Source organism: Camelus bactrianus, chromosome 1 (assembly GCF_048773025.1).
Source record: "Camelus bactrianus isolate YW-2024 breed Bactrian camel chromosome 1, ASM4877302v1, whole genome shotgun sequence".
In the NCBI taxonomy this organism is placed as follows: Eukaryota; Metazoa; Chordata; class Mammalia; order Artiodactyla; family Camelidae; genus Camelus; species Camelus bactrianus.
This window is the reverse complement of record NC_133539.1, coordinates 77,730,971-77,758,471: the sequence shown is the minus strand read 5'-3', so window position 1 is coordinate 77,758,471 and position 27,501 is coordinate 77,730,971. Positions and strand designations below refer to the sequence as shown.

Below are 27,501 nucleotides of genomic sequence, written 5' to 3'. Positions count from 1 at the left end.
TTTTAGAAATATCCTGTATCACCTTGATGGGAAGACAAGCCAGTTTTCAATACTCCTGGAGGCTTGGGAGCACTGCAAGTCACTTGCATCAAATGAGACCCTTCAAGAAGCTGTGTCAGAGGTGCTGAACAGCATCAGTGCAGCTCAGCTTTACTTCAAAGCAGGACTCGATGTGTTCGAGAGTGTCTTAGTTGGAAAGAACTGAGAAAACTCTCAGCATTTTAAAAAGTTTGTTTACAGTTCCTCAAGCGAAAGTTCTAATCTGACCAGATTTTCTGACATTAAAGACTTTTTCCCCCCAATGACTTTTTATATAAGCATAAAGTTATTCTTACTTTGTATTTTTTTAATATACATGTAAAAAGAGCATTTTGCACATTTAATATTTTTCTTCATATCTATCTTTCTGATTATGCAAAAGCAAGTTATTGAAATAATAGTTAAGATTTATCTATTAAAAAGAAATCTGCTGTATTTTTATATATATATATATAAAAATATTTGGGGGGAAAATTTCCAAGATGTTTTAGACAATCTTTGCTCCTATGGGTAAAACACATAGAAACAGAAATTATTCCCTATGTTAGAGCTTTAATGACCTAGTCTCTGTCATAGAAGTGGCCAGTTGACATGGTTTCAGATTAACTTCACTATTAAGTATTCAACATGAAGAACAAGTATTCCGACGGAGTGACTGGTTGACCAAAACCACTTTGAATGTGTCTATTTTATGAAATGAAGTGCCTGTTCATAACACAACTAGATGTAGTAATACACTGGTTATGAAATTGTATTTTTTTAAAGTATTAATGAAAAAAAGAGCCATAAACATTCCAGGGGAAAATCTCAAGGTAGCTGCACAGAGCAATTTAAATGTAAATTTTTTTTCCCCTAACAACTCATAAGCTGAGTAGCTTTGAAGCCCCTGATTTGTCTCAGTTGATTCTATAAAAATTTCAGGAGTGATGTATATCTTATGCAGGAGGAAACGTCTCTTATTTCCTCCTGTGTCATTTCCGTTGGAAGCACTGAAACAGAGCTACTCTAAAATGAAAGCATCGCACATCACCTCTCCCCCTTCGTGTACTTTTCTTGAACTTGCTGCAAGGCAGTTTTCACAGAATACCATGTAATTTTCACAGGAAAGTAGCAAATTTTTTCTTTGAAAAATCCCGAAATATCTGAAAAAGCATCAAATTCCTATTTCTGCCAACAAAAAGACTTACTATGAACAAAATAGTTGTATTGATCAACGAAAACCTCCTTAAGTCTACAAAGAAACTGGATATTTTTCCCATCTTTATCCTTAATTGTGACTGAGATGACAACATAGAAAATATTCATGCTTCTACTTTTATGCAGAAAATATGGTGTTACTGTAAGAGTGTGTCTTTCCCACACTTCAGTTTTTTTCTTATGTTGAAAATGCAGCTTGTCTACTGACATTGTCATCGAGTGGCCTTAGTATCCTCTCTTCCCCAAGACCCCAGAATTCTACTAGGTGGCAATTTAAACTTTTAGCTTACCTTTAAAAATTGATTTGGTATTGGATAAAGCAGTTCCCCTTAGGAGACATCCTCAGACCATCTCATGTGAATTATTTCTCTGCCTAACACAACATTCAAACCCACGTTCCCACCATACACCTCCAGAGCAACTTCACAGACACTGCCCAGATGTCAAAGTCTTCACTTCTTATGGATGAACATGAACGTAATCATTGTTTAAAGGAAAACTAAGAATGTGGGGAAAGAATTCATCAGTTTTGATTAATTGATTTATAAGGGTCAGCTGTTCCTACCATAAGTAATGTTCATACGCTTAAGGCAAAGAAGAGAATTGAGGCAATTAGCTCTATAATTCAGGCAGGAATGTGTTTCCATCTGAACTGCCTGTGTGCACATATTTTACATAAGAAATGCAACTACCTTACAACACAGATTTCTTAACCAATGTATGTTAATGTTTGTTTGAAAGTATTTGCCATGTGGAGCAATGTCTACAGCAAAGGGCTAAAGAACCAAGCCCCCACATGCCTCAACATCACTGGCCTCTCTTGCTCCACAGAAACAGCAGAAAAGACATAGGAGGAATACACATATAGATGCCTGTCAGGTCAAATAATAGGATACCTTGTACCAAAGGAGCTGAAATACTGAATCAAGGTTCAATGTGTTCCTTCCAGTTCTTCCTTTGGAATTGAATTAAAAACTAAGACAAATAATCATCAGTGTGGTAGTTTATCCTTTTGGGACAAAATCCTAGGTCAGTTCAGTCTCTTCATTTGTTAATAGTGTTGAAAGAGCACAAAATGTACGTTTGTTTGAAGGTTGTGTACTTTTAGCTAAACCACACTGCACGGATCGAAACCTCACTATTCTGTGTTTTTAACTTCTAAATGATATGGTATTTTCTATTTGAAAACTGAAGTTAACTATGGACTAACATGTTTTTATTAGACTGTTTAAGAGATTATGTGAAGAAACTGAATTGAAACGGACGTCCACAAGTCTACAAATGCTGCTCTATATCTCTGACTGCAACAAACCTCTTAACGAGGAACGTTACTGCTATAGTCTGATTAACTCAGGGTTTCTTCAAATTTCTATGATTTTAATTTTTCCTTAATAGATCCAAGTAAATAAAATCCTATGCAAGTTAACATGTGTTTTCAGTAAGTTGGTAGTAGGTTTAATTTGTTGCTGAGATATCTGGGTGCCTGGTACGTCTCATAATCCTTCGTGCATAATAGTGTACCAGGACATAATGAATCAGAAATGGTTATTCTCCAAAGAAAATGTGGCAGATGTGCACCACTGCAGTTTTGAGTATAGGCAAGGTACACATGGGATGCTGCCCTCTGTGAAAAAGTACAGATTCCAGAGTCAAAGGGAAGCCTGAGACATCCTGGTCTAAGCCCCGGAAGGTCACATTCAGGGAGGGAAAGCGTCAGTGCCCCCGTCAGATGCAGCAACTGAAGACAAAGTGATTCAGGAACTGGGGTAGAGTTACCCCAGCTGGTAACAAAAGTGCTGCTAGAATTTAAGCCTCTTTGCTTTCTCATGCAGAGTATCTCACACTTTCTCGGGGGTAATAGGGTTATAAATATTTTCCAGTACATTCTATGTAACCAGCCATTGAATCAGATGCTGTGTGGGCTGCAATCACTGCTTCTTAAGTTAAGGACGAGTTCATTCTCTGACTATACCTAACACACATGACTGTCCCAGGGGAACCACGCAAAGGGCACACAGACTGGGTACTTGAGGGAGGTGGAGAGAGTCTCCACGTGGCACCCGCAGTCAGGAAGGACAGCACTGAGGAAAATGCTCTTCTGAGAGGACATGTTAGCCCTACGTTAAATCAGCACTCCTCCAAATGTGGATTTTGGGGAAGGAAGTCTAAGATTCTTGACCTTCAGCAAGCTTTCCCCGATGATCCCTATGTACACTGATGTTTAAGAATTTCTCATCTACGTTAATCCTGGGTCCTGAGAAAACATTAGTTGGCAGTATATCTAAAGAACTTGAAGAGTCACAATAATAAGAGATACCTACAGCTTTGCTATTAATGGCACGGTTAAAAAAAAAACAGGAACCATTCTGTCTCTCAATAAAGGATACAGACACAGCGAACACCTGTGCCTGCTACGTGTCAGGCGCTGTTCTAGACTTTTTAACCTATTTGTTTTTTTTCTTCCTGAGTGAATCCTTATGATAACCCATTTTTGAAAAGGGGGAAACCTGGTTGAGTGACTTGTCCAAAGTTCCACAGCTAATAAAGAGGGGTCAACGCACGTGTCTCTGCTGGGCCCTCTGGGGACCAGACCCAGGTTCTTCACACTGAGTGCTGCAGAAAGTGTCAGAAGAAATCTTTTGGTTACAGAAAGTGATATAATCGACAACTCTCATGTATTTTTGCACAACTGTGTCATCTGCCACTTCACTGGTTTAATGGAGGCGTTGGAAGAAACAAACTACATCATTGCTCACGACGGTTGTCCACCCCAACGGTGGTGTACATCGTAGATAAATTAGACAGTATCTGTGTGCACATCACAAAAATAAGTATACCACTGTAGAGCACCATGCCAACTAGATGTAAGATTATGCAAAACAGACCAGAAGCTACGTGTCTCATAAATTCTTCCTCATAATGCCCATACAATTTCACTGGGGCCGGGGGGGGGGGGAATAAAAAAGAACAGGTGCTGGGATTTACAACCAGTTTTATCCCATTCTCGTAACTCAGAATAACTAACTGAAGGTTCCCCCATTGGAAAGATAAGTGATGCAAAAATAAAATAGATGATTTGTGACCATCTGTCCAATGATGAATCAGCATCTTTGCCTCAAGTGAAAAACTTAATTATTTTCATACGTGGTAGACCCAGCCAAACATGTTCTCCTGAGACATCCTGTGGTATGTGTAATTAATTACTCTAAAAATTAAGCATTCTCTGAAGGTAGCCCATTGTCATCTCATTGGTTTAAAGGGCTATTTAAATGTGCCCTGGCCTCACATTCCCTCAATAGAAAGGAATTATTTTAAACTGCCAGTCCATGTGTTGGACAGAAGGGAAATGGGTCATATATTCCAAAGGAGACATCAGCAGCATTAACAGTTCTATCACAGAAGCACAGATGAAACCGAGGAGAGAAAACAAACGATGTGCTATTAGAGCAAAGAAATATTCTGCCCAGCTGCCCTCATGGATCTGTATTTCCTGCATGAGTTTAAATTGCTAGCTTAAAAAAGCCTCATTAGAATCTGCTACTCTGGAAGATCTTCAGCTTCACAGATTTCTAAGCACCCCATTAAGTGTAAATACTTTTCACTTAAGTGGGTTTGTTTCATGCAGTTTAGAGCTTCAAGTGGGGTAAATTTAAAAGGGGAGTTGCAAAAGAATTTTTTTTTAACGTAGCCCTTTTTGGTCACCACCATGTCCATTCGGTTTTGTTTTCTCTTTCTAGATGGACTCTAGCAATGGGATTAGGGTTTTTTTTTGTTTTGTTTTGTTTTTTTAACTCTCAGAAAATAATTTTAAGTTCTGTTCATCTCCATATACATTTATCTGTTAATCAGCCAAATGTTAATCATTTCATTTCCATAATACCTTTCTATTATCCTTCAAAGATATACACTGAAATGCCATTAGCATTCCTGGGACCACCAAGAATCTTGAGACCTTGCTGATCTTGAGATGGTGTATTTCTTAAAGACATTTATGCTCTCATATTCAGATTGTACCTGAACTTGGAAAGCAAATGGTTAAACTGAAGCATTTTCAGGCAGCATTCAAGAAAAAGACGCTCCTGCAAATTTTCATGGGCCCTGGTTAGATTATTTTGTATTTGAATTACATAGTTACGCCATTTTCTGTAATCAAAATGATAATTTGGATTTTTTAGCCAAAATCCAATCATTGAGGCCAAAGAAAAGCCTGGCTACTCTAATTTCTCGAGCAGGGTCTGTCAAGAATTAACTCAGTTAATTGCAGTTGATTCAACGCCTACATCTAGACAAAGCATCCGTTTGAGTGTAGACAGAGCCTAACAGTATTCCGTCCAATGCCTTTGATGTCTTAAGCCAATAAGCACTGGGGTAGCTTTTCTCAGAAGGAAGCAGGTTTTATTTTCCAGGGGCTAATTAGTATGTACCACCTCAGTCCCAAAAGGACCACACAGGTGCCTGCACTATGCCATATGTCGTGCGCTATATGCCAGCAAGCTCAAGAGATTAATACACAATCATTAGTATGAATTATCATGTTGTACTGAAGTTAATGGCGGTCTTTTGTTCTAATTAAAGTACAAACTTGGCATCTGAACAGAAGCCTAGCTAGAGAACTGGAGTTGGAGTCTCTATTTTAATGAACTCCATATATTTTTCAATCAAAATGTATAATTATTTAATTATCTGGCCTGCTCAGTAAGTATAACTGCAATTTCTTCAAAGAATCTTTATGAAATATATTAACGATGCAGGTGGACATTCCTTGGAGTATGTTTTATCTTTTGAAATTCTTAGCCATTTTTGAATCATGCCTTCAGTATATGTGATAACGTTTTATTAATATTAATAATTTGTTTACCTTTATATTAAGCTGCTGCAAATGGACCACCTTAGTCTGAAAGTCAGAAAAAAATGCTATTACTCTATAAAGACAAGTTTGCTGTATCTGTTTAGTGAGAAACAACATTTTACTACACTATCGCAAGTTGTCTCCAGGAATCAAATGCGCAGATGGTTAAGTGGAGCTCACATAATTAAAGTCCAAAGATGTTTCAAGTAATTCCATTTAGAAGCTGAGCTAGGACTCTACTAGGTGATTTTGTATTTACATTTCACACAGAAAGGTTTAATGGCAAATACATCCTCCACATTCAAACTTGCTACATGGAGAATATGAATAGAATTGTATTCAGAAAAGAAAAAGCTTTCTAAGACATTCTGAAGAGCTAATTTACTTTTATAGACACCTAGAAAAATCGGCACATCATTGATAAGAATTTCACATGTGTTTGGAATGGTGAGATACACCATGGATTTTTTTTAAGCTGTGTCAGCAGTATGACAATATTTATTAGATACATGAAATTTTACAATGAATAAAATTTCTCAGTTGTGTAATAAAAATTCTAGCCCTAAAATAAAGAATGGTGATGAGCAGAAGATTTATTAGTTAACTTGGGACCAAATTTGGAACACAATCTCTCCAATTAAATTTGCTTTGATTAAAAAACAAATCTCTCTCAAGGGGTGTCCTCATTACTAAATTGCACTGAACTGTTATTAGTGTTGAATATTGTTCAAAGTAATTAGATTATTATCTGTGATTTGGAAATATTTTCATTGTATAGAAATTCTTTGTCAGTGAACTTGTTATGATTGATTTTGAATGACTCATTTGCTGTGAATGATTCTGAATGACTGATTTAGAGGCATGTGTCTGTAGTTTCTTAATTACTATAAAGTGTTGAATGTCTAATTTCTGTAACGTTTGGATGCCCATCAGGAATCTAGCGCTTTCTATATTCAGCCCAATTGTGATTTCAATTTATTTTACAACTTTTTATGTATTATTCACAAGACTCAATATGCAGCTTACTTAGGAAAGTATGTTGTGATCTGGTGTGACCAAAAAAATGGATTGGACTACATCCATTAAGAATATAAATGAATATTTTATATTTTGGTTGCTTAAATATTTGCACATAATTGAAAACCTAGTACTATGAAATGAAGGTTTCTTTTAAGAACTATTTTCTGATTCACAAATACAATGAGTATGTACCGTGAAATGGTAATATTTAAAATGCTCATTTAAAATATATTAAATACAGGTGAAAATCATTGCCATACTGTGTTTTGTTATAAGATACATATTTTAAATATGTAAAATAAATTAGTTATCTGTATGTATTGTTAATGAATTATCTTTATGTAATGTGTATGACAACAAAACAGGAGGAAGCCTTGTTGAGGGAACATTCTGCACGACTTTATCATCCTTCTCTCCTTTGCCTTCCATTTTTTTCTCATGTATACAGTTCTTATATTGGACCATTTTGCTTTGCAGTTTGTGCCAAGTTCTAACACCAAGTAACAGCATTTCTATCAGCTATACTGCGGAGGAGTTTTGTTTCCTTGAATTTGCTCTAAAAATTGTCAGTTCTTTATCACCCAAAAGGATCTCTATTTGCATGATACGGTAGATTTCACTCATCTATTCATTCAGCAAATGATTACAAAGAGTCTGTTCTAGGCCAGGCACTGTATTAAGTGCTAGATACACAAAGATGATGAGCACAGCTTCACCTTCTAGCATTTCACAGCCGAACAAAATATTACACTTCAGTTTAACTAATGGCAATATTCGATTCAGAGGGACTCATGGAGAGTGTCGTTTGTTGCAAGGATATTGACAGGGCAGGGACAGCTTAAAGGCACCATATGTTCAGGCTACATACCTGTCTCACTGCCCAATTTGTCCTCTTCAAGTCTTCCTCATGTTAGTAAATACGCGGGCATCTCTAACTAAAAAACAGGAATCATCTTTGATCCTTTTATTTCTCTCACTTCCTACATCCAGTCTATCAGCAAGTTGTGTTGGTTCTGCTGCAAAATATAGCCCAGACTTACACATTTCTCCAGCTCTACTGCCACCATCCTACCCAGCACTTCCCCTTCCCTGCACTGCACTAGACATTATAAGGATTTCAAGTGAAGGGAATATTCAAACAGGAAAATGACTACTATAACAAAAAGGTAAATTTTAGGTACTATTTCTCAGATCAGGTAACTGCAGGAAACTGCTACTGACCTTAGAGCTAGAAACGCACGAAGGAGGAAACCTGAGATGGCCCAGGAGCCAACATTCTACTCACACTCCCGGGAACTTTGTTACTGCTGCTGGTGGACCCACCACAGTGTTGATCAGAAGTCTGGGATCCTGTACTTCCCCTACCTCCCCTACTGGAAGCCGGAAAAACAATCTTCCAACTTTTTTGACTTTTACTCTCTTTAAGTGCCTGTCCTTGGCAGATCAAATGGGAACAGGGCTACATGAGAGGCTCTGAAATGTGAATTTCTGCTTCCAGCCCTGGCATTACAGGGGAGGAGGTAGGTGGGTGGGCATGGGACCGAGTCCACACAGATCACGGCTACTTTAATCTCCAAATGGCTCTCAATTCTTCTTTGAATGAGTGAGCATACCTAACTCACTCACACACGTGTATCAAGATCCCTTGATTTCTCTCCCCTTAGTCTATGGGTGTCACTTAATCACATCATCTACTGTAATCCGAAATGACTGGAGTGTGATTTTCCTACACTTGATAACAAAATGACTAGCTGTAAGGCAGAGCTACGAGAGTAGAAGACATGCAAACACATAGCAGTAGCAAAGCCTTAAGTCTTAGAGGCCTAAATAAGGTGGTAAGAGAGCAGAGAGTAAAAATAATTAAATCTTGTAGATGCTTTAAGAAAGGTTTCTCAAGGGAAAGTGCTTAAGTTGAGTCTGGAGAGTGAATAGAAGTCCTTCGGGGGAAAAGAAGAAGAACAGCATTACCGAAGAGGGGAGCTGTGTGTGGGGTCCCACAGGAGAGAAGAGACAGGGCATTCCCATACTTCTCTGCTTTGAAGTCTTTTTTTTTTTTCTCAACTTCAGCAAAAATTACCATTTGATATTGTGGTTTTTGTGGGAAGATCAACCTCCAGAATGCTTATTAGTTTAGATGCCATTTGACATTATAAATACTTAAAGTGACTTACTTACATATGGTACAGACTGAACAGATTTCCTTCACAATATAGAAGTCATGGTGGTTTTCCATCATATTCAGCATAAAGCCCTAATGTCTTAGGATAATACCCAAGATCTTTCCTGGTGGACTCTCACTCCCACCTCTTCCTCCATGCTGGCCTCGTCTCCCTCTCATGTCTTAAACTCCAGCCACATTGAATGTCCTGAATTTTCCCATTCACACCATGCTTTCTCATGTTGCAACACCTGTGTGACTTCTTTCATTCTTTCAATAAGACAACCTTCCAGCCACCAATTCCCATATGATACACACCTTTAATCTCCAAAATAAATCTTGTAAAGTCATTTCAAACCTTACTTGTAAAATATTATTCAAACCTGCCTTATAGCACAAAAGAAAAAAAGCTCACATGCAAATCTTCATCCCCTCATTTTTAGATGTAGAGGAACAAAGAATCACCACATAGCTGAAAAAAGCCTAAAACAGAACTGAAGAATCAAAATCAACAAATGCCTAAGGAAAAAGAGATAATCCAAGGAAAAGAGAATCTCCCCAAATTGTTAGTTAATATGTATGATAAATTATTTTCACAATATAATTAAGATAACCAGAAAGAACAGAAGTTCTTACAAATAAAATATGGTTATAAAAATAAAACAGGCCATGAAATGAACATAAGAAGCCATTTTCCCAGGAAAAAAATACATTTTCCCAGGAAAAAATATGGCAGAGAACTAAAAAACAAAGAATATCAATCCAGGAAGTTCAACAAAATATAAATCAACCAGTGCTTGAATTCATAAAGAATTAACAGTTTTGGACATTACCCTCCCATTACAAAGAACTGAAAAACAGGAGAAACTATAGGAAACAATGTTTCTGGACATTTAGACAAAAAGAAACCCAGGGATGAAGTGCCTGAGGGAAGGGAAACAAATAAGGTGAGCCCTTAACTGCCCCCGCTTACTGCCGAAGGCACTTTCCATGATGCAATACAACGAGGAGGGTGATCGGGAGGAGGATATTGGACAGAGGAGTTTTAAATATCTGGAGACAGGAACCTTGACCTGAATACTGATATCATATGTATTGGATGGAATCCCAGGAAGCTACTAAAGAACAACCAGAAAACAGGAGGCTGAACAAGCTCTGGGCTGGGACAGGTGGAAAAGCTGTAACATCCAGGGGCATGGGCAAGACTACTCAAAAGGAGACTTTCCTGGTAACAAGAAAAATTAATCCCAGGTCAAAGGCTGCTCTAGACACTTCCAAATCAAGCTAAAACCAAACCTTTACAGGATTAAACTATTACTTACTAATTTAACTACACACTTGAACAACATACAACACATTAGAAATACAAGAAAATGTAATACCTCAAAATATAAAGCTACATACAATGTGAGGCATCCAATAAGTAATTGCATAGGAACAAGAAAATATGAATGACATATAATTAGAGTAAAAACCAACTAATTGAAAGAAATTAGAAATAACAGAAGTTATGGAATTAATAGCTAACAGTATGAAAAAGTTATTATAATAGTCTCCCTATGCTCAAAATATTAAGGGAAATATAAAATTTATGAGGAAAGAAATGGAAGTTATAAAAAAGACCTAGATAAAACTTCTAGAAGTGTGGAGAAATAAAAAATTTCCACATAAACTCAAAGGATTAACAGTAAATTGTATACTGAAGAAAAGAAATCAATGAAATTAAAATTTATTCCAGGGATGCAAGAATGTTTTACATTTGCAAATAATCACTGTGACATATTGCATTAACAAAAAGGATAAAAAAACACATGATCATCTGAATAGATGTTGAAAAAGCATTTGACAAAATTTAATGTCCATTCATAATAAAAACTCATCAAAGTTGGTAGGGAGGGAACATATCTCAGCATAATAAAGGTCACTTATGATAAACCCACAGGTCACATCATACTCAGTGGTGAAAAACAGAAAGCCTTTCCTCTAAAAACAAGAAGAAGACAAGGATGTTCACTCTTCGACAATTCTATTTAACACAGTATTGTAAGTCCTAGCCACAACAATCAGACAAAAAATATATGAAAGAAGAAAGAAAGAAAAGAAAGAAGGAAGGAGGGAAGGAAGGAAGAAAGGAAGGAAAGAAGGTAAGAAAAAAAGAGAAAAAGAAAAGAATCCAAATTGGAGGAGAAGTAAAACTGGCACTATCTGAAGATGGCGTGATACTGTATATAGAAAACTCTAAAGTCTCCACCAAAAAACTATTAGAGCTAATATATGAATTCAGTAAAGTTGCAGGATACAAAATTAATATATAGATATCTGTTGCTTTTCCATACACTAATAAATTAACCATAAGAAAAAAACAATAACAAAAAAAAACCCATTTAAAATAGCATCAAAAAGAATAAAATACCTAAGAATAAACTTAACCAAGGAAGAAAAAGACCTATATGCTGAAAACTGTAAAACACTGGTGAAGGAAACTGAAGATGTTAGAAGGAAACGGAAAGATATTCTATGCTCTTGGATTAGAAGAACTAATATGGTTAAAATGTTCATACTAATCACAGCAATCTACAGATTTAATGCAGTCTCTCTCAAAATACCCGTATCTTTCACAGAACTAGAATAAATAATACTAAAATTTATATAAAATTACAAAAGATCTTAAATTGCTAAAGCAATCTTTAGGAAAAAGAATGGAGCTGAAGTATTATGCTCCCTGACTTCAGACTATACTACAAAGCTGCAGTAATCAAAGCAGTATGATACTAGCACCAAAAGAGACATATAGACCAATGGAACAGGATAGATGGACAAGAAGCAAACCCAGGCACCTATGGCCAATTAATCTACAACAAAGGAGGCAAGAATATACAATAGAGAAAAGACAGTCTCTTCAATAAGTGAGGCTGGAAAACTGGACAGCTACATGTAAAAAAATGAGGTAAGAACATTTCCTCCTAACACATACAAAAATAAACTCAAAATGGATTAAGTACCTAAATACAAGACCTGAAACCATAACTCTTAGAAGAACAGAGGTAGAACATGTTAATATAAATTATAGTAATATTTTGGGGGGTATCTGTCTCCTAACGCAAAGGAAACAAGAGCAAAAATGAACAAACAGGACCTAATTAAACTTAAAAGATTCTCCTCAGCAACGAAAACCATCAGCAAAAGACAACCTACTGAATGGGAGAAAATATTTGCAAGTGATATGACTGATAACAGGTTAATATTCAAAATATATAAACAGCTCATACAACTCAATATCAAAAAAACCTAATAACCCAATAAGAATAAATGGGCAGAAGACCTGTATTCAGGTCTCCTGAACAATTTTCCACAAAAGATATACAGATAGCTAACAGACATATGAAAAGATGCTCAGCATGGCTAACTATTAAAGAAATGAAAATCAAAAACAGCAAGGTTATCACTTCACACCTGTCAGAATGGCTATCACCAAAAAGTATACAAATAAAAATGTTGGTGAGGATGTAGAGAAAAGGGAACCCTTTGCACTGTTGATGGAAATGAAGATTGGTGCAGCCACTGTGGAAAACAGTATGCAGTTTCCTTAAAAATCTAAAAGTGGAACTATAATATAATCCAGCAATTTCACTGCTGGGTATATATCTGTAGAAAATAAATACTAATTCGAGAAGTTACATGCACCCCAATGTTCACAGCAGCATTATTTACAAAAGCTGTGATATGGAAGCAACTCAAGTGTCCATCAACAGATAAAGGATAAAGATGTGGATCTACACACACACACACAATGGAATATTATTCAGCCTTAAAGAAAACAACAAAATTCTGCCAATTACAACAATGTAGATGGACCTAGAGTATTATGCTTAATGAAATAAGTCACAGAAAGACAAATACCAATCCAGTGTTATCACTTACATGTTGAATTTAAAAAATAAAACAAATGAATGTATACAACAAAACAGAAATAGACTTGAGATATGGAAAACAAACTAGTGGTCACCAGTGGGTAAAGAGAAGAGGGGAGGGGCAAAATAGGGGTATGGGATTAATAGATGTAAACTACTATGTATAAAATAGATAAGCAACAATGATTGTACAGCAGAGGACATTATAGCCATTATTTTGTAATAACTTTAAATGAACTACAATCTATAAAAATACTGAATTACTACGCTGTACAGCTAAACAAGTATAATATTGTAAATCAACTATACTTCAATAATAAAAGCAAACATTTCAAAGTGATAAATTTGTAATCTAAAATTTGAATCAAGAGGATGTAACAATCTTAAAGAATGTATGTACCAACTTGATCTAATTGACATTTATGGAACATTCCACTGAACAACAGCTGAATCATAATCTTTATTTCTTTATTCATATTCTCTGCAAGATATAAAATACCACACTTTCTTCAAGAAAAAGTAAGTAAACTAAATAACCTTAAAATTAATTTGATTTTTGTTTAAATATTTCACAAAGCAAACACCAAGGTGACATTGATTCACTTGTGAATTCTAAAAACTATTTAAGAAAAATAATACAAATTTTAGACACACTCTTTCAGAAACTGCAGAGGAAGAAATACTTTCCTACTTACTCTATGAGGCCAGCACTGTCTTGATAATCAAAACGGTAAAATAATTACAAAAAGGAAAACTGCATAATGCATACAGGTTTAAAATTCTTTTAAAAAGTTTAGCAGATTAGAGTGATATTTTAAAATAGGACATCCATATTAACTGGGGATTATTTTAGGAATACAAAATGTTTTAACATAAAAGTCAATGTAGTTCACTATATTAACAGACCAGAAATAACTATATAGATAGATCAACAAAAATGAACCTTGACACATATCTCACAGAATATATAAAAAATTGACTTGAAATATATTATAGACTCAAATATCAGGGTAGTAACTATAAAACTTTAAGAAAACATGAGAAAGTCTTTGTGACCATAAATTAAGCAATGATTTATTTGATAAGAAAGAACAAAACCATAAATTAAAATACATTGAACTTACCAGTATTTAAAAATTTTGCTCTTTAAATGGAATTTTTAAGAAAAAGAGGAAGCAAGCCATTCGGGAGCAAAGTAATTGAGAAAAATTATTTGTGAAGCATATATAATAAAGGAACTTATTTAGAATATATAAAGAACTCTTGTACCTCAATAATAAAAACAAAAACAACCAACAATTAAAAACAGTGGGCAAGGAGGCAAGAACACAAAGTGGAGAAAAGACAGTCTCTTCAATAAATGGTGTTGGGAAAATCGAACAGCTACATGTAAAAGAATGAAATTAGAACATTCTCTAACATCATATACGAAAATAAACTCAAAATGGATTAAAGACCTTAATGTAAGGCCGGATACTATAAAACTTCTAGAGGAAAACATAGAACACTCTTTGACATAAATCACAGCAATATATATTTTTTTCGATCCATCTTCTAGAATAAAAGAAACAAAAGCAAAAATAAACAAATGGGACCTCATTAAACTTACAAGCTTTTGCACAGTGAAAGAAACCATAAACAAAATGAAAGACAACTTACAGAATGGCAGAAAATATTTGAAAAGGATATGACTGACAAGGGATTAATTTCCAATATATAAAAACAGCTCATACAACTTAAAATCATAAAATCAAAAAACCCAACAAAAAATGGGCAGAGGACCTAAACAGATGTTTCTCCAAAGAAAACATACAGATGGCTAACAGACATATGAAAAGATGCTCAACATCACTAATTATTAGAGAAATGCAAATCAAAACTACAATGAGATATCACCTCACACTGGTCACAATGGCCATCAAAAAGTCTACAAATAACAAATGCCGGAGAGGGTGTGGAGAAAAGGAAATACTCCCACACTGTTGGTGAGAATGTAAGTTGGTGCAGCCACTATGGAAAACAGTATGTAGGTTCCTTAAAAAAACTAGAGTTACCATATGATCCAGCAATTCCACTCCTGGGCATATATCCAGAAAAAACAAAACTCTAATTCAAAAAGATACATGCACCCCAATGTTCATAGCAGCACTATTTACAATAGCCAAGACATGAAAGCAACCTAAATGTCCATCAACAGAGGACTGGATAAAGAAGTAGTGCAATATATACACAATGGACTATTACTCAGACATAAAAAGAATGAAATAATGCCATTTGTGGCAACATGGATGGAGCTAGAGAGTATCATACTAAGTGAAGTAAGTCAGACAGAGAAAAACAAATATCATACGTTATCACTTATATGTGGTATCTAAAAAAAGACACAGGAGAACTTATTTACAAAACAGAAACAGACTCACAGACATAGAAAACAATCTTGTGGTTATCAAATGGGAAAGTGAGGGTAGGGATACATTGAGAGTTCAGGATTTGCAGATACTACCTACTACCCATAAAACAGATAAACAGTAAGAACCTACTCTATAGCACAGGGAACTATATTCAATATCTTGTAATAACCTATAATGGAAAGGAATCTGAAACAGAATGGGCAAAATTTTGAGCAGATATCTCACCAAAGAAGAGTTGGCAAAATAAGTCCAAAAAAGCTGTAATAAGTTACCTCTGCACAAAGAATGATAATACCAAATTTTCATAACAATATGAAGCTGCTGAAGCTCATACATTACTGCTGGCAAGAGAATGGTACAGCCACTCTGGGAAACAATTTCACAATCTCTTATAAATTAAATATATACACCATGTGACTCCTAACAGATTTCTTTATAAACCAGAGATGACTCAAATATTCATGAACTGTTGAAATGATACAACACATTGTGGTATATCCACACAATGGGTTACTTCCCAGGAATAAAAAGAAGCAAATATTCTGATATACACAATAACCTGGAGAGCTCTTAAGAGCATTATGCTAAATGAAATAAGTCATATTCAGAAGTCTAGTGTTGGGAGAAAATTCTCCATGGCATTTCTACACATTTTGTGATAGCTTTTGTTGAAGACCCTCTTTTCAAGAATGTTTGTTATTCAAGCTCCTTGGGAGCAAGAGATAGTGTCTTTCTCAAGGTGAAAGGACAGATCTGTTTCCTAACCAGTATAATAATGACATTGTCTCCCTGTTGGGGCAAAGGGTGGGTAGATTGATGACAACTTATTAAAAAGACCAGAGGTATCCTAACTCAGGGGTCCTTAGCTGTTAACAGATCCACTAATGTGCAGCAATCTCCTGGGCCCACCTTGCACCACCCACCATGGAACTTGAGGGGGCAAGGTAAATGGGTGACAACATGAAGCTTATGCTGTCTGTTGTGCTGTGTGTAATAAACTCTCAAAATCCAACTGGAGTATTGTCCACTTACCAGCCAAATTTATGGGTCTCTGGCAAGCCAATCTAGCAACTTCTACCACTGTGCTGCTGCTTGGGAACCGCTTGGCAATTACATCATGTAATACTGCATTTACATGAACTCCTAGAAAAGGCAAATTTATAGTGGCAGAACCGGATTAGGGTATGCTAGGATGCAGGGTAAGGCATTTATTGCAAAATGGGCAAAGGACAACTTTTGAGGTGATGGACATGTTTTATATCTTGATTGTGGGTGTGGTTATGTAACTGAATAGATCTGTCAAACCTCAAAATGTATACTTAAAACTGATAAATTTATGTTAAAATTTAATTCAATAAAAATATCGAGAGTTTGTAATAAAAAAAAAAACAGAAAAAATGGAGGGAGAAGACTAACAAAAAATAATGGAGGATAATTTGGTAAAATGAGAGCACAATCATTGTAAGGTCCTACTGATTTGTCACCATAAACATGCTGTAAAAATTTAAAGCACCAAGTTTTAAATGTTCTAGAAAGTAAAAACAAAGCAGAGGGTGACCAAGATGGCAGAGTAGGAGCTGGAGCTCACCTCCTCTCACAGACAAACCAAAACCATGACTAACTGCAGAATAACTAGCAATAAAAAGACTGGAAACTACCAGAAAGCATCTTCTGTGGCTAAAAACGAAGAAACCACAAGATGACTGACAGGAGGGGCCAACTCGTAGTATAATCAGGTCCCACACCCTCCAGGTGGGCGACCCACACACTGGGGAATAATTACATGGCAGAGGTTTTCCCATGGGAGTGAGAGTTTCGAGTACCACATCAGACTCCTCAGTCTGGGGGTCTGGCACCCGGAAAAGGAGTCCCCAGAATGTTGGCTCTGAAGGCCAGTGGGCCTCGATTACTGGAGGAATCAAAGACTATATGCTTAACGGTCGCACAGAAAATCCCACGCTCACTGGGACCAAGAACAAAAGCAGTAATTTCACAGAAGCCTGGGCTGGACCTACCTGATGTGCTTGGGGGTCTCCTGGGCGAGTATGTGGTGGCTGTGGTCACCCTGGGGGCATAGACATAGTGGCAGACAGTGGCAGACAGTCAGGGATGTTCATCTGAATGAACTCTCCTTCCTGAAGGCTGACATCTTTCTTGGACATTAGCACCAAGACTTGGCCCCATGCAACAGCCTTTAGGCTCCAGAACTGGGATGCCTCAGGCCAGACAACTAACTAGATGGGGACATATCCCCACCCATCAGCAGACACTGCCTAAGGCTGACCCCACAGCTGCCGCTACACACAGCCCGGCCCACCAGAAAGAACCAGCTCCACCCAGCAGTGGGCAGGTTCCAGCCTCCCCGACCCGGAAGCCTACATCAGCCTCCAGACCCGTCTCACCCACCAAGGGGCAGACATTAGAAGCTAGAAAACTTTGATCTCACAAACTGCAAAACCAAGTCCATAAACACAGGTCAGAATCTACCCTGGGACCAGCTGCCACAGGCTCCTGGGTGATGGGAGGGGAGGGCACTGCCGGAACGCTTAGGGTACCTCCTACAGAGGGCCCTCCTCCAAGGTCGAGAAAATAACTACCCTACACAAAAATACAAATAAAAACTTAGACCAAATGAGGCGGTAGAGGAACATGTTCTAGGCAAAGTCACAAGATAAAATTGCAGAAGAAGAAATAAGTGGTGATGAAATAAACAATCTACCCAAGGAAGAGTAATGATTGTGAAGATGATCAGAGAGCTCAGGAGGAGAAGAGATGCAGAGTGAAGTTTGTAGCAAAGAGTTAGAAAGTATAAAGAACAACCAGAGTTGAAGAATAAAATCAGTGAAATGAATAACACACTAGAAGGAACCAAGAATAGACTAAATTAGGCAGAAGTACGGATCAATGAGCTAGAAGACAGATTAGTGGAAATCATGACTGCAGAAGAGAAAAAAGAATGAAAAGAAATTAGAGTATTTTAAGAGAACTCTGGGACAATATGAAGAACACTAATATTCATATTACAGGGGTCACAGAAAGAGGAGAGAGAGAGAAAGGACCTGAAAAAAATTTTGAAGAGATAATAACCAAAAACTTCCCCAGCTTGGAAAGAAAGTCACTCAAGCCCAGGAAGCACAGAGTTCCACACAAGGTCAACCCAAAGAGGAACATACCAAGGCACATAGTCATCAAACTGACAACGATTAAGGGTAAGTAGAATATATTAAAATCAGCAAGAGAAATGCAACAAATAGCGTACAAGGGAGCTCCCATAAGGTTATCAGCTGATTTTTCAGCAGAAACTCTACAGGCCAGAAGGAAGGGCATGACATATTCAAAGTGAAGGAAGGGAAAAACCTACAACCAAGAATACTCTGTCCAGCAAGGCTCTTGTACAGAATGTTACCAAAACAAAGTTATTTTTTAAAAAAATCAAATTACAACAGGTCTAACTAAAATCAGACTATCATCAACACTTTCAAATTTTAAGGAGAATGATTTAATCCCATAATTCTATAAACAATTAGATCTTAGTATGTTGTATTAGTCAGGGTTCTCTAGAGAACCAGAAACAACAGGAAATACATATGTATGCATGTATCTAGAAGAGATTTAATATAAGGCACTGGCTTATGCGATTATGGAGGTTAAGTCCCATTATATGCCATCTGCAAGCTGGAGACCCAGGAAAGTCAGTGGTTTAGCTGGAAAGCCTGAAAGCTGGAGAGCTGTTGGTGTAGATTCCAGTTCAAGACTGAAAGCCTGAGAACCAGGAGCACTGAGGGCAGTGAAGATTGATGGTCCAGCTCAGCTGGGCAGAGAGTGAACTTATCCACCCTCTGCAGTTTTGTTCTATTCAGTTTCTCCAGGAATTGGATGATATCCACCCTCACTGGGGAGGGCAATCTACTTTACTCAGCCCACCAACTCAGATGTTAATTTCTTTCAGAAACACTGCCACAGACACATCTGGAAATAATATTGAACCAACTCTCTGGGCATCCTGTGGTTCAGACAAGGTAGCACACAAAATTAACCATCACACATCTTATGCTGCCCTGTATATGCTGGCCATACCCACGTGTCTAATCTCATTGGCCTTTTGTTATAATCTTGAGCTTTCCTGGCACCTTCCTGAGACAGGGCTTTCTTTACACATACTGTTGTCACTGCTGGGGATGCACTTACCTTCTCGATTTGCTCATTAGGTCCTCCTGCTCATCCTTCAGATTCCAGGTAGATTTTCACCTTTTTATGAAATTGTGCCAGGACATATCAAATACTCCTATTGTTTGTTCCCAAAGAAACATAAACTTTTCTGTCATGGAAATTATTTCAGTTGTAATTTTTGAGTGTGTGTGTGTGTATGTATGATGGATTCCCTCACCAGAATGTAGATTTTATAAACATAAAATCAATGTCTTATTTACTCACCATTTGATCTCAAATGCCTTGTGTGTTCGGCACCAAGTAGGCATCCAATATATACTTCTTCATTAGATGATTAAAAGGAAAAATGAAAGCTGCTTGGAAGAGTCTGGATAATCTTAATCCTCTTGCCTGAAAAAGGAAAGAGAAAGTAACATACCTCTGTGAGCTTAAACTTTTCAACAGGCCCAGGGAGAGTTCTGCCCCATGTGACTTTAAGTGTCAGTTCAACTGAGCACTGGAGTGCCCTCCTCATGGGAGAGGTGGTGAGAGGCAAAGGTAAGAGAGAGGAGCATCTCTACTTGTTTCCAATCATCACCAATGTGGCCTCCATCCTTAGAGGCAGATGTTTCTGTACCTTTTCCTTGGAAAATCACTCTATTTTCTACTTTAGGAAACCTATGGAAAACACTTGTCCAGCAATGCACTGTTCCAATTTTGTCTGTTGCTACAAAATTTCCTCTGCTTCTGATTTGTTTTTTATCATTTTAATGGGGCTTTAAAATGGTAAGGGGGAAAAATGTTATATTTAATCTGCCATCTTGAAATGGAAGATCTCCATGAATTCTAAATTTCAATAGTTATTTTACTATTACAGACAATGCCAATTTCTACTGCAACCGCCAGTGAATGGAAACGCATATTTTCCCCCAGATTAGACAATGGAGTGAAAATTATGGAAGGGAATAGACATTATGGGGGCATTAATTTTGGAAAAAAATTATAAGATTAAAATAAGTAAGGGATCCAAAAGCAAAGGCCACCTGTGAATAATTCTAGAGTAACAACCTGCAACAACATTAGAACTTGAGCAAGTGGGAAATAAATAGATTTTAGCTATAAAATCTCAATTTTTGCTAAGACAAAGTAATTATTTGCAGGAAAAAAAACGCACCTACATATATATATAAAATTTTACATGTATATACTATTGCCTCAATTTCTCTAACATTAAATTTAGATCATCCAAGTTAAAACAGGAAATATTTTCATCATAATCAAAGTAAACACAAAACATTGGATTTATTTGCTTAATGGGTGCAACCAAATTTATAATATATATAACACCATCCACTTACTTGAGAATTGTAATTCTCACTCCCTTAGGTTACCTAGGGGCTCGCCTGGCTAGGTATCCTTGATGAAATTTTATTTTGAAGACTTACTTGCTTTACGTCACCCTGGTATGTGAAAGGCTGTAGCTAGAAACTGTTCAGGAAATGTTCTCAAGTTACATGTTCTTGAAGACTTCTTAGTATGTAAACAAGAAGACAATAACTTACTAGGAGCAGGAAGTCTACAGTGGCCACCCAGGAACTATCAAATCATCTTGTTTACTTCTCTGTAAAACAATAATCTTTCACTGATACTGTTCTTTGAAATTTGAGTGTGGGTTTGTGTGAGTGTATTTGTATAAACAGTCTCACCCTTGTCTCTCACCAGCAAGCTCCATGAGAGTCTATTTGACTTGCTGTATCTCTAGGGTCTAGAGGTCAACTTGGTGCTCAACAAGTATTTAATGAATGAATAGTTTCTCTAGAAAAGTATGGAAAATAACATTTAAAAATCTGTCCCTAAAATTAGTTAGTATGTGAATTGTGTATTCAACAAAAAAATACAATAGTCCTTTGAAAAAGTTATTTTTAGCTTTGGCCATATAGATCATAATTTATACGAAAACATGCAGTGATAGGTAATAAATTAGACAGCAAACCAAATCCAAAAAGATTGTAATAAAGGAGTGAAATGGGTCAAAAATTCAACTGCAAAAATTCAACTAAGATATGGAATGCCTAGCTTACCATCACTATATCTACCAAAAAAAATTTTTTTTGGTGTTAATTTCTGTAAGAAGGAATGTGGTATGACTACCAAAATGTGTTAATCTAATCTTATACTAAATTCATAGAAATATAATGCAGGGCAAGGGAGCTGATGGCCGACATATTTGTTATGACAGAGCTAACAGAATGTTTTATTCAGTACTGTGCACGAATTTAAAAGAACAACACTGATAAACAAGACTATATCCAAAGGAACATGACCAAAATAATGGAAAGTGAAGGAAACTTGATTTCCAGCTAAAAGTAGAGATCTAAAGATACATTATAGCCTTTCTGACCCATCTTATATCCCAAAAAAATGAAATAACAAGAAAAAAATTAACCTAAGCTGGAAGAGGTTCCCTGAGTGGACCAGAAAACATAAGAAATTCCAGTCATCCAAGAATGCATAGAGAAGAATAATATCAAAAAAGGAGGGCTTTATAGCCTTCAGGAGGAATCCCAGAGCCACAGAGCCAGGAGCAACTAAACAGGTGAAAACTTGAGACCACTAGTATTAGCATCCAAGTGGGTCCACCTGCGCTTACATTGCCCCCTCTTTGCCCACAAAGCCGCACTGGGGTATCTGCCTCCATGTTTAAGCAGAAGGTGAAGGAACTTGGGTCAGAGAGCATTCTCGAGGATTGCCCACCCCAAAGACACATGGAGAGTACCCATGCTCAGACTGACGTAGTCTACATGCACGCCATGAGGTTTTGTCATTCTCACAAACTCACCTTCTTGTCCTTCCCTGCCACTGTCGCGGAACCAGGTCTGTTTGCCCAGCCTGCGGCAAGCCAAAGCCCAGAGATGCCGCGGTTTGCGGCAAAGAGCGGATTTATTCACAAGGCAGCCAAGAGAGGAACCAGGAAAACAAATAGCCCCGCCTCCTCCGAGGCAAGGGGCTCTGGGTATTTGAGGGATAACCAATCAAGCAGCAGGGCGGCCCCACGTGTGGGGAGTGTGGGAGAGGGGATTGGGCAAAGGTGCGGTGATTGTAGTCCTGGCCCCGGTAACTAGGCTGCAGTCTTTTGCAGGGTCTAAATTGGACGCTGTTAGCAAGATCTGAGGATAGAGTGCCGAACACTCACGCATGCCCAGTTGGAGGGTCAGGGGTTTTATCCAGTCTCAACTAGCTTAGCTCAAACTAGGTTGACTAGCAGCTGACTCCAAATTCCTGGAAAGTAATTCAGGCAAATGTCTTATTTAGGCCACGTGCTGCTTAGAGGACAATCAAGTCTTTTCTCACAACAATAAAAAACGACCTTGATTAGTGAAGGCAGGTGAAACAGATTTGACTAATGATTACCCACAGTTTCATTACCCCAATCTGCAAAAATTAGAGGCAGCAGGGTCTAAGGGAGAATTTCACCTATCAAAACTAAGCAGATTGGAGTGTTGTATTAAATATATTTAAAAATTTGAGAGATACATGAGGATGTTGCAGTCATAAAATTCAACGAAGATGTGTTTCCATTAGAAACACGGCAGCAGCTTAGATTTGAATATTATCACTCTTTGAAAAAAAAGAAAGAAAAATAGAAAGCACGCATAAATTATACGTTTATTTAAACTTGAAGAAAACTGACAAGCTCCAAATGGCACATAAGTGAACAAAGTCAGAGGCTGGCAGGAAGCCCATACAGGAAATTGAAACAATGCTGTGAACCAAGCGGGGATTGCAAAGGGGTCTAACCGGCAGAAGGTCTCAGAAATCTCCGGAAAGTATTTACACTCAAAGAGTAGGAAGGCCTTGCCTCAGAGGTAAGTGCTGTGAGCCACGCTGAGATGGAAAAGAATGTAAGCCCTCGGGGGACGAATTGAGAGTAGGTTTGAAAAGTGTTCACAGGACTCAGAGGAGGTAAAGCTCAGAAAACCTCAGAAAAAATATGACAAGATGTGGGTCACTTGTTGATGGCAGCCGTGAGAAAATCAGGAAAGAATGGGGCTGGAGGCTAAGGCCTGAACCAAGATGGGTTCTGAGAATCAGAGTGTATGCTCAGTGGTCCCAATTATCGAAAGAAAACAGTCTACTGATGGAGAATGACCAGGATCCCTTGACTCTGAAATCTGAAAAACCACTAGCACCCCTTCATTCTTCTCTCCAGAAGCCATGTGCTAAGATTTCAAGAAAATCTAACTCAAACATTTATGAGAATAAAAAAGAGTATGCATACAAAGGCTAAGTCAAAAGGGGGGGAAAAAAGAGTACAACCTTCCTACGGATGATTAAAATTCTGTAGAAAACAATCTTTGTTCTCTATGGATTGATCAATTTATAATTCTCTTTGCCTTGTCCCAAGACCAACATCATGAGAGGAAAAAGGAAGACAGAAGAGAGACTGAAAGATACCTCCCTCCCTTTTCTGCTCCATGTGACTGGAGCCAAAAGTCTATGTGCCGAAACTGAAGTATTTTTAAAGTTTGAAACCTAGTCTCAACTCAAATGAGATTGTTTTTAATAAAAGTGAAAGAAAAGGCAGGAAATCACACAGAGATATCTTTCAGGAAGCCCCTTGCTCAGCTGTTGATGGGGATTTTACAGAGCACAGTGGACAGCAGTAAGTGGGGAAATGAAAGCTTTATTTTAATCAAACCAATCACGTGATCACATTTGTCACAACATCAGTGTGGGTTTTAACATTATCCTCATTTTATGGTCAAGAAATCTTGGGCTCAGAAAAGTTAAGTTTGATTATAAGTGAATTATCTGATAAACACACACTGAAATCTTCCAAGTTCAAATGCTGTGCTATTTTACTGTCCCTGTGCTTTGAAAAGTATTTACAACAGACATGGCCCATTCATATTATCCATTAACCTTACCTATTAATATCTACCTTACCTATTAACATAATACATTTTACCATATCCTGACATTTCAAAGTCCTCTCCATATTTCAATATTGATTTTAAATACAAGCTTTTCCTGAAACCGACAAGCCCCCAGTAAGAACTGAACTCCCCTCACAGAACTGATCTCTTCCTCTCCCACAACCTCACAGAATACTAAGATTCTTGTTCTAGCCTACTTGTGTGACTCTATGTCTGCTCTGTTCCCACAGATACTGTTTCTTAGGAATAATGGCTCAGTCTAATTCTTCTTTATATTACTTACAGTACATAGTACAGTTAGCTATTTTAGATTGCTTCTCGTATGTCCTTTTCCATCTTCCTTTAGTATCTGAGGACTACTGATATGAAAATTTTAAAGAGACCAAGAATTTCAAAAATGAAATGGCTCTCAAAAGTTAGAGATCCATAGAGATCCACCCAGAATGGAACTTGAAATACCACAATATCAAGAAAGAAAATAAAGCCTCAGAAAAGACTGTGGAAAACAAACAAGCAAACAAACAAGCTTTACTCCTTACTATTCATTAAAGCAAAGGGTGTTTCTGTGATCTACATAAAGTGCGATCAAATGTTCTCCTTTGGAATAGATTGAAAATATCCCAGTGCTCTTTCTTATGAAGTCTCTGGGTTTCATCAAGACAATGTGTTTTCTCAAGATCCTCTGCATCTGCATTTTCCTAGTTATTTTTTTTTTTATTCCCTTGGGATATACAGTACAGAATATGTTTAACATTTCCTTTCAAATTAATTCATCCCCCTTGAAAATGTAAAGGTATGGTTGACATTAAAAACTCTTATTCTTTGATTGTTTATAATACGGAAAGAACAGAAATTGCATAGTATGTAGATTTGTATCTTACACTGATTACCGTTTACATAATTTTTTAAGATCAAGAAAATGATTTTACAGGGTCCTCAGATTGCCAAGCACACAATTCAAACCATTGTCGTGATTTCTACTTTGTTGATGACAGCAACATTCATGGCATGCAGTGCTTTTCATTGTGTAATACTGTTTATGAAGAACTATAGTTATTTCAATTTCCAGGGAAATCAAACTATTTTCCATCCCAAACCTTAGCTTCCAACATACTGTGTGTGACATACACTCCCAATTCCAGAGTAAATAATCACTTGTCAATCATCTCCCAATTTATTCTTTTAAAAGGCTTACACGGAAAATTATGCACAACAAGTTGATGAATCAGTTGGCTCATCTCTAGGAGATGGCAGCCTGGGAAGTTGAATTGGCTTTGCTTTCTTGGGGTGGCATGTCCTTTCCATCCCTCCCTCCACTATCTCAGAATTACATGGCCTATGAGAGCTTATCCAGAGGAAACTCAATCACTTAGCTCTTAGTTCATCCCTGACTATAGTCAATTTCCTTTTAGTTCATTGCTGGTCCAAGATTGTGAAAAACTACAGAAATTTGAATGACTGGATCAGTAAGACAAACTTGTTACTAAATGGATTTGGAATTATTGGTATCATATTACTGATAAAAAAAATTATTATTATATTATGGCTAAAAATTCTTTTAAATGGAAAAGAAAAAGATGTGATAATGAGGAAGAATGAGTTAATAACTCCAAAAAATCATACTGAATTGATCATATCCAGTCATTATCCTCTCAAGGACTAGCTCACTTGGAGTAACATTTACAGTGTTACACAGGACTATATCCTTGGGGAAAACTCTCAGTTTTTTCTCCAATCCACAGTCACTTGTATATTATATAAATCTTTATATACAGTAATAGTCAGGAACCCAAGTAATCTATCATACTTGATCAAGACAAGCATAAATCATTTATTCATGATTTACTATTCCTAACTTGATTCATTGATTCATCTCCAGACAAGACAAGGTCAGAAAAAAAAAAAAAAGATTAAGCTTCTTGCCCTTAGGAGAGAACAGCTTAACCAACAAATTCATCTTTACATCTGACCTCATGAATCTTGACACTGGGAATACTGCAAGAATAGAAATAGCCCTTATAGACGGCCCTTCAAATGGAACTGTGTAAGAGTGAAAACAGTGGGCAGAACAGCACATGTGTTGGGTATAGCCCAGCTATCTCAGTCCTCACCATGAGAGTCTGATTCACCTAACACGCATTTACCTATTTTTATCAGTATTTACTTTCAATATTTTTTTTACTTTAATTCATGTTTTTTCCCCCCAGTTTTACTTCTCTCCAAGTCCCTTTCTGTGGCACCCTAAATTTTCATATATACATTTATCTCATGTAATGGTGTTCAGTTAGGCAAGCTGAGGGGTAGGAAAATGGTAGCATCTTTCAAATCTCTCAAGATGATGCCCCAACAACCTATAACCAGATAGGCTGCAATAATAGGCTTCTAACCCTGACTTCCAGGCTCAGGGCATTCTAGGCTTTCTTAATTCTTCCTCTGGTTCTCTGCCCCCTCACCTCACCACCTTGTACATATTTCGGACACACATAAATATAAACAGCAGACTTGTACACTAGCTTAGTCCACTCAGTCTGCCCTAATGAAACCATGAACTGCATGGCTTGAAAAATAAATACTTATTTCTCACAGTTCTGGGATGGCTGGGAAGTCCAAGATCAAAGGGTCCACAGGTGAGAGACCATTTCCTGGCTGATAGATTACCACCTTCTAACTGAGTCCTCACATAGTAGAGAGAGGTAGGGAGATTTGGACTCTCTTCTTATAAGGACACTAATCCTCTCCTGGCCATACCTTCATTACATCCCAAAGGCCTTACTTCCAAATACCATCACACTGGGGGTTAGAGTATCAACATACCATTTTGAGGACATAA

At 37.2% G+C, this 27,501-nt stretch overlaps 1 protein-coding gene and 1 long non-coding RNA gene across 10 annotated transcripts in view; one reads left to right on the top strand and one right to left on the bottom strand.

Moving 5' to 3' along the window:
- NAALADL2 (N-acetylated alpha-linked acidic dipeptidase like 2) overlaps positions 1 to 7,356 on the top strand; it is a 1,180,713-nt gene extending 1,173,357 nt beyond the window's left edge. For all 7 annotated transcript variants that reach the window (XM_074367722.1, XM_074367706.1, XM_045511272.2 and 4 more), the window contains one exon: positions 7 to 7,356. In XM_074367722.1, coding sequence (XP_074223823.1) covers positions 7 to 205 — 199 coding nt within the window. In that variant the 3' untranslated portion in view covers positions 206 to 7,356. The remainder of the gene's footprint in view (positions 1 to 6) is intronic.
- Positions 1 to 27,501, bottom strand: part of LOC123614779 (uncharacterized) — an 873,628-nt gene that overhangs the window by 59,994 nt on the left and 786,133 nt on the right. For all 3 annotated transcript variants that reach the window (XR_012508318.1, XR_012508313.1, XR_012508314.1), the window contains one exon: positions 20,020 to 20,145. This is a non-coding gene — a long non-coding RNA (uncharacterized LOC123614779). The remainder of the gene's footprint in view (positions 1 to 20,019; positions 20,146 to 27,501) is intronic.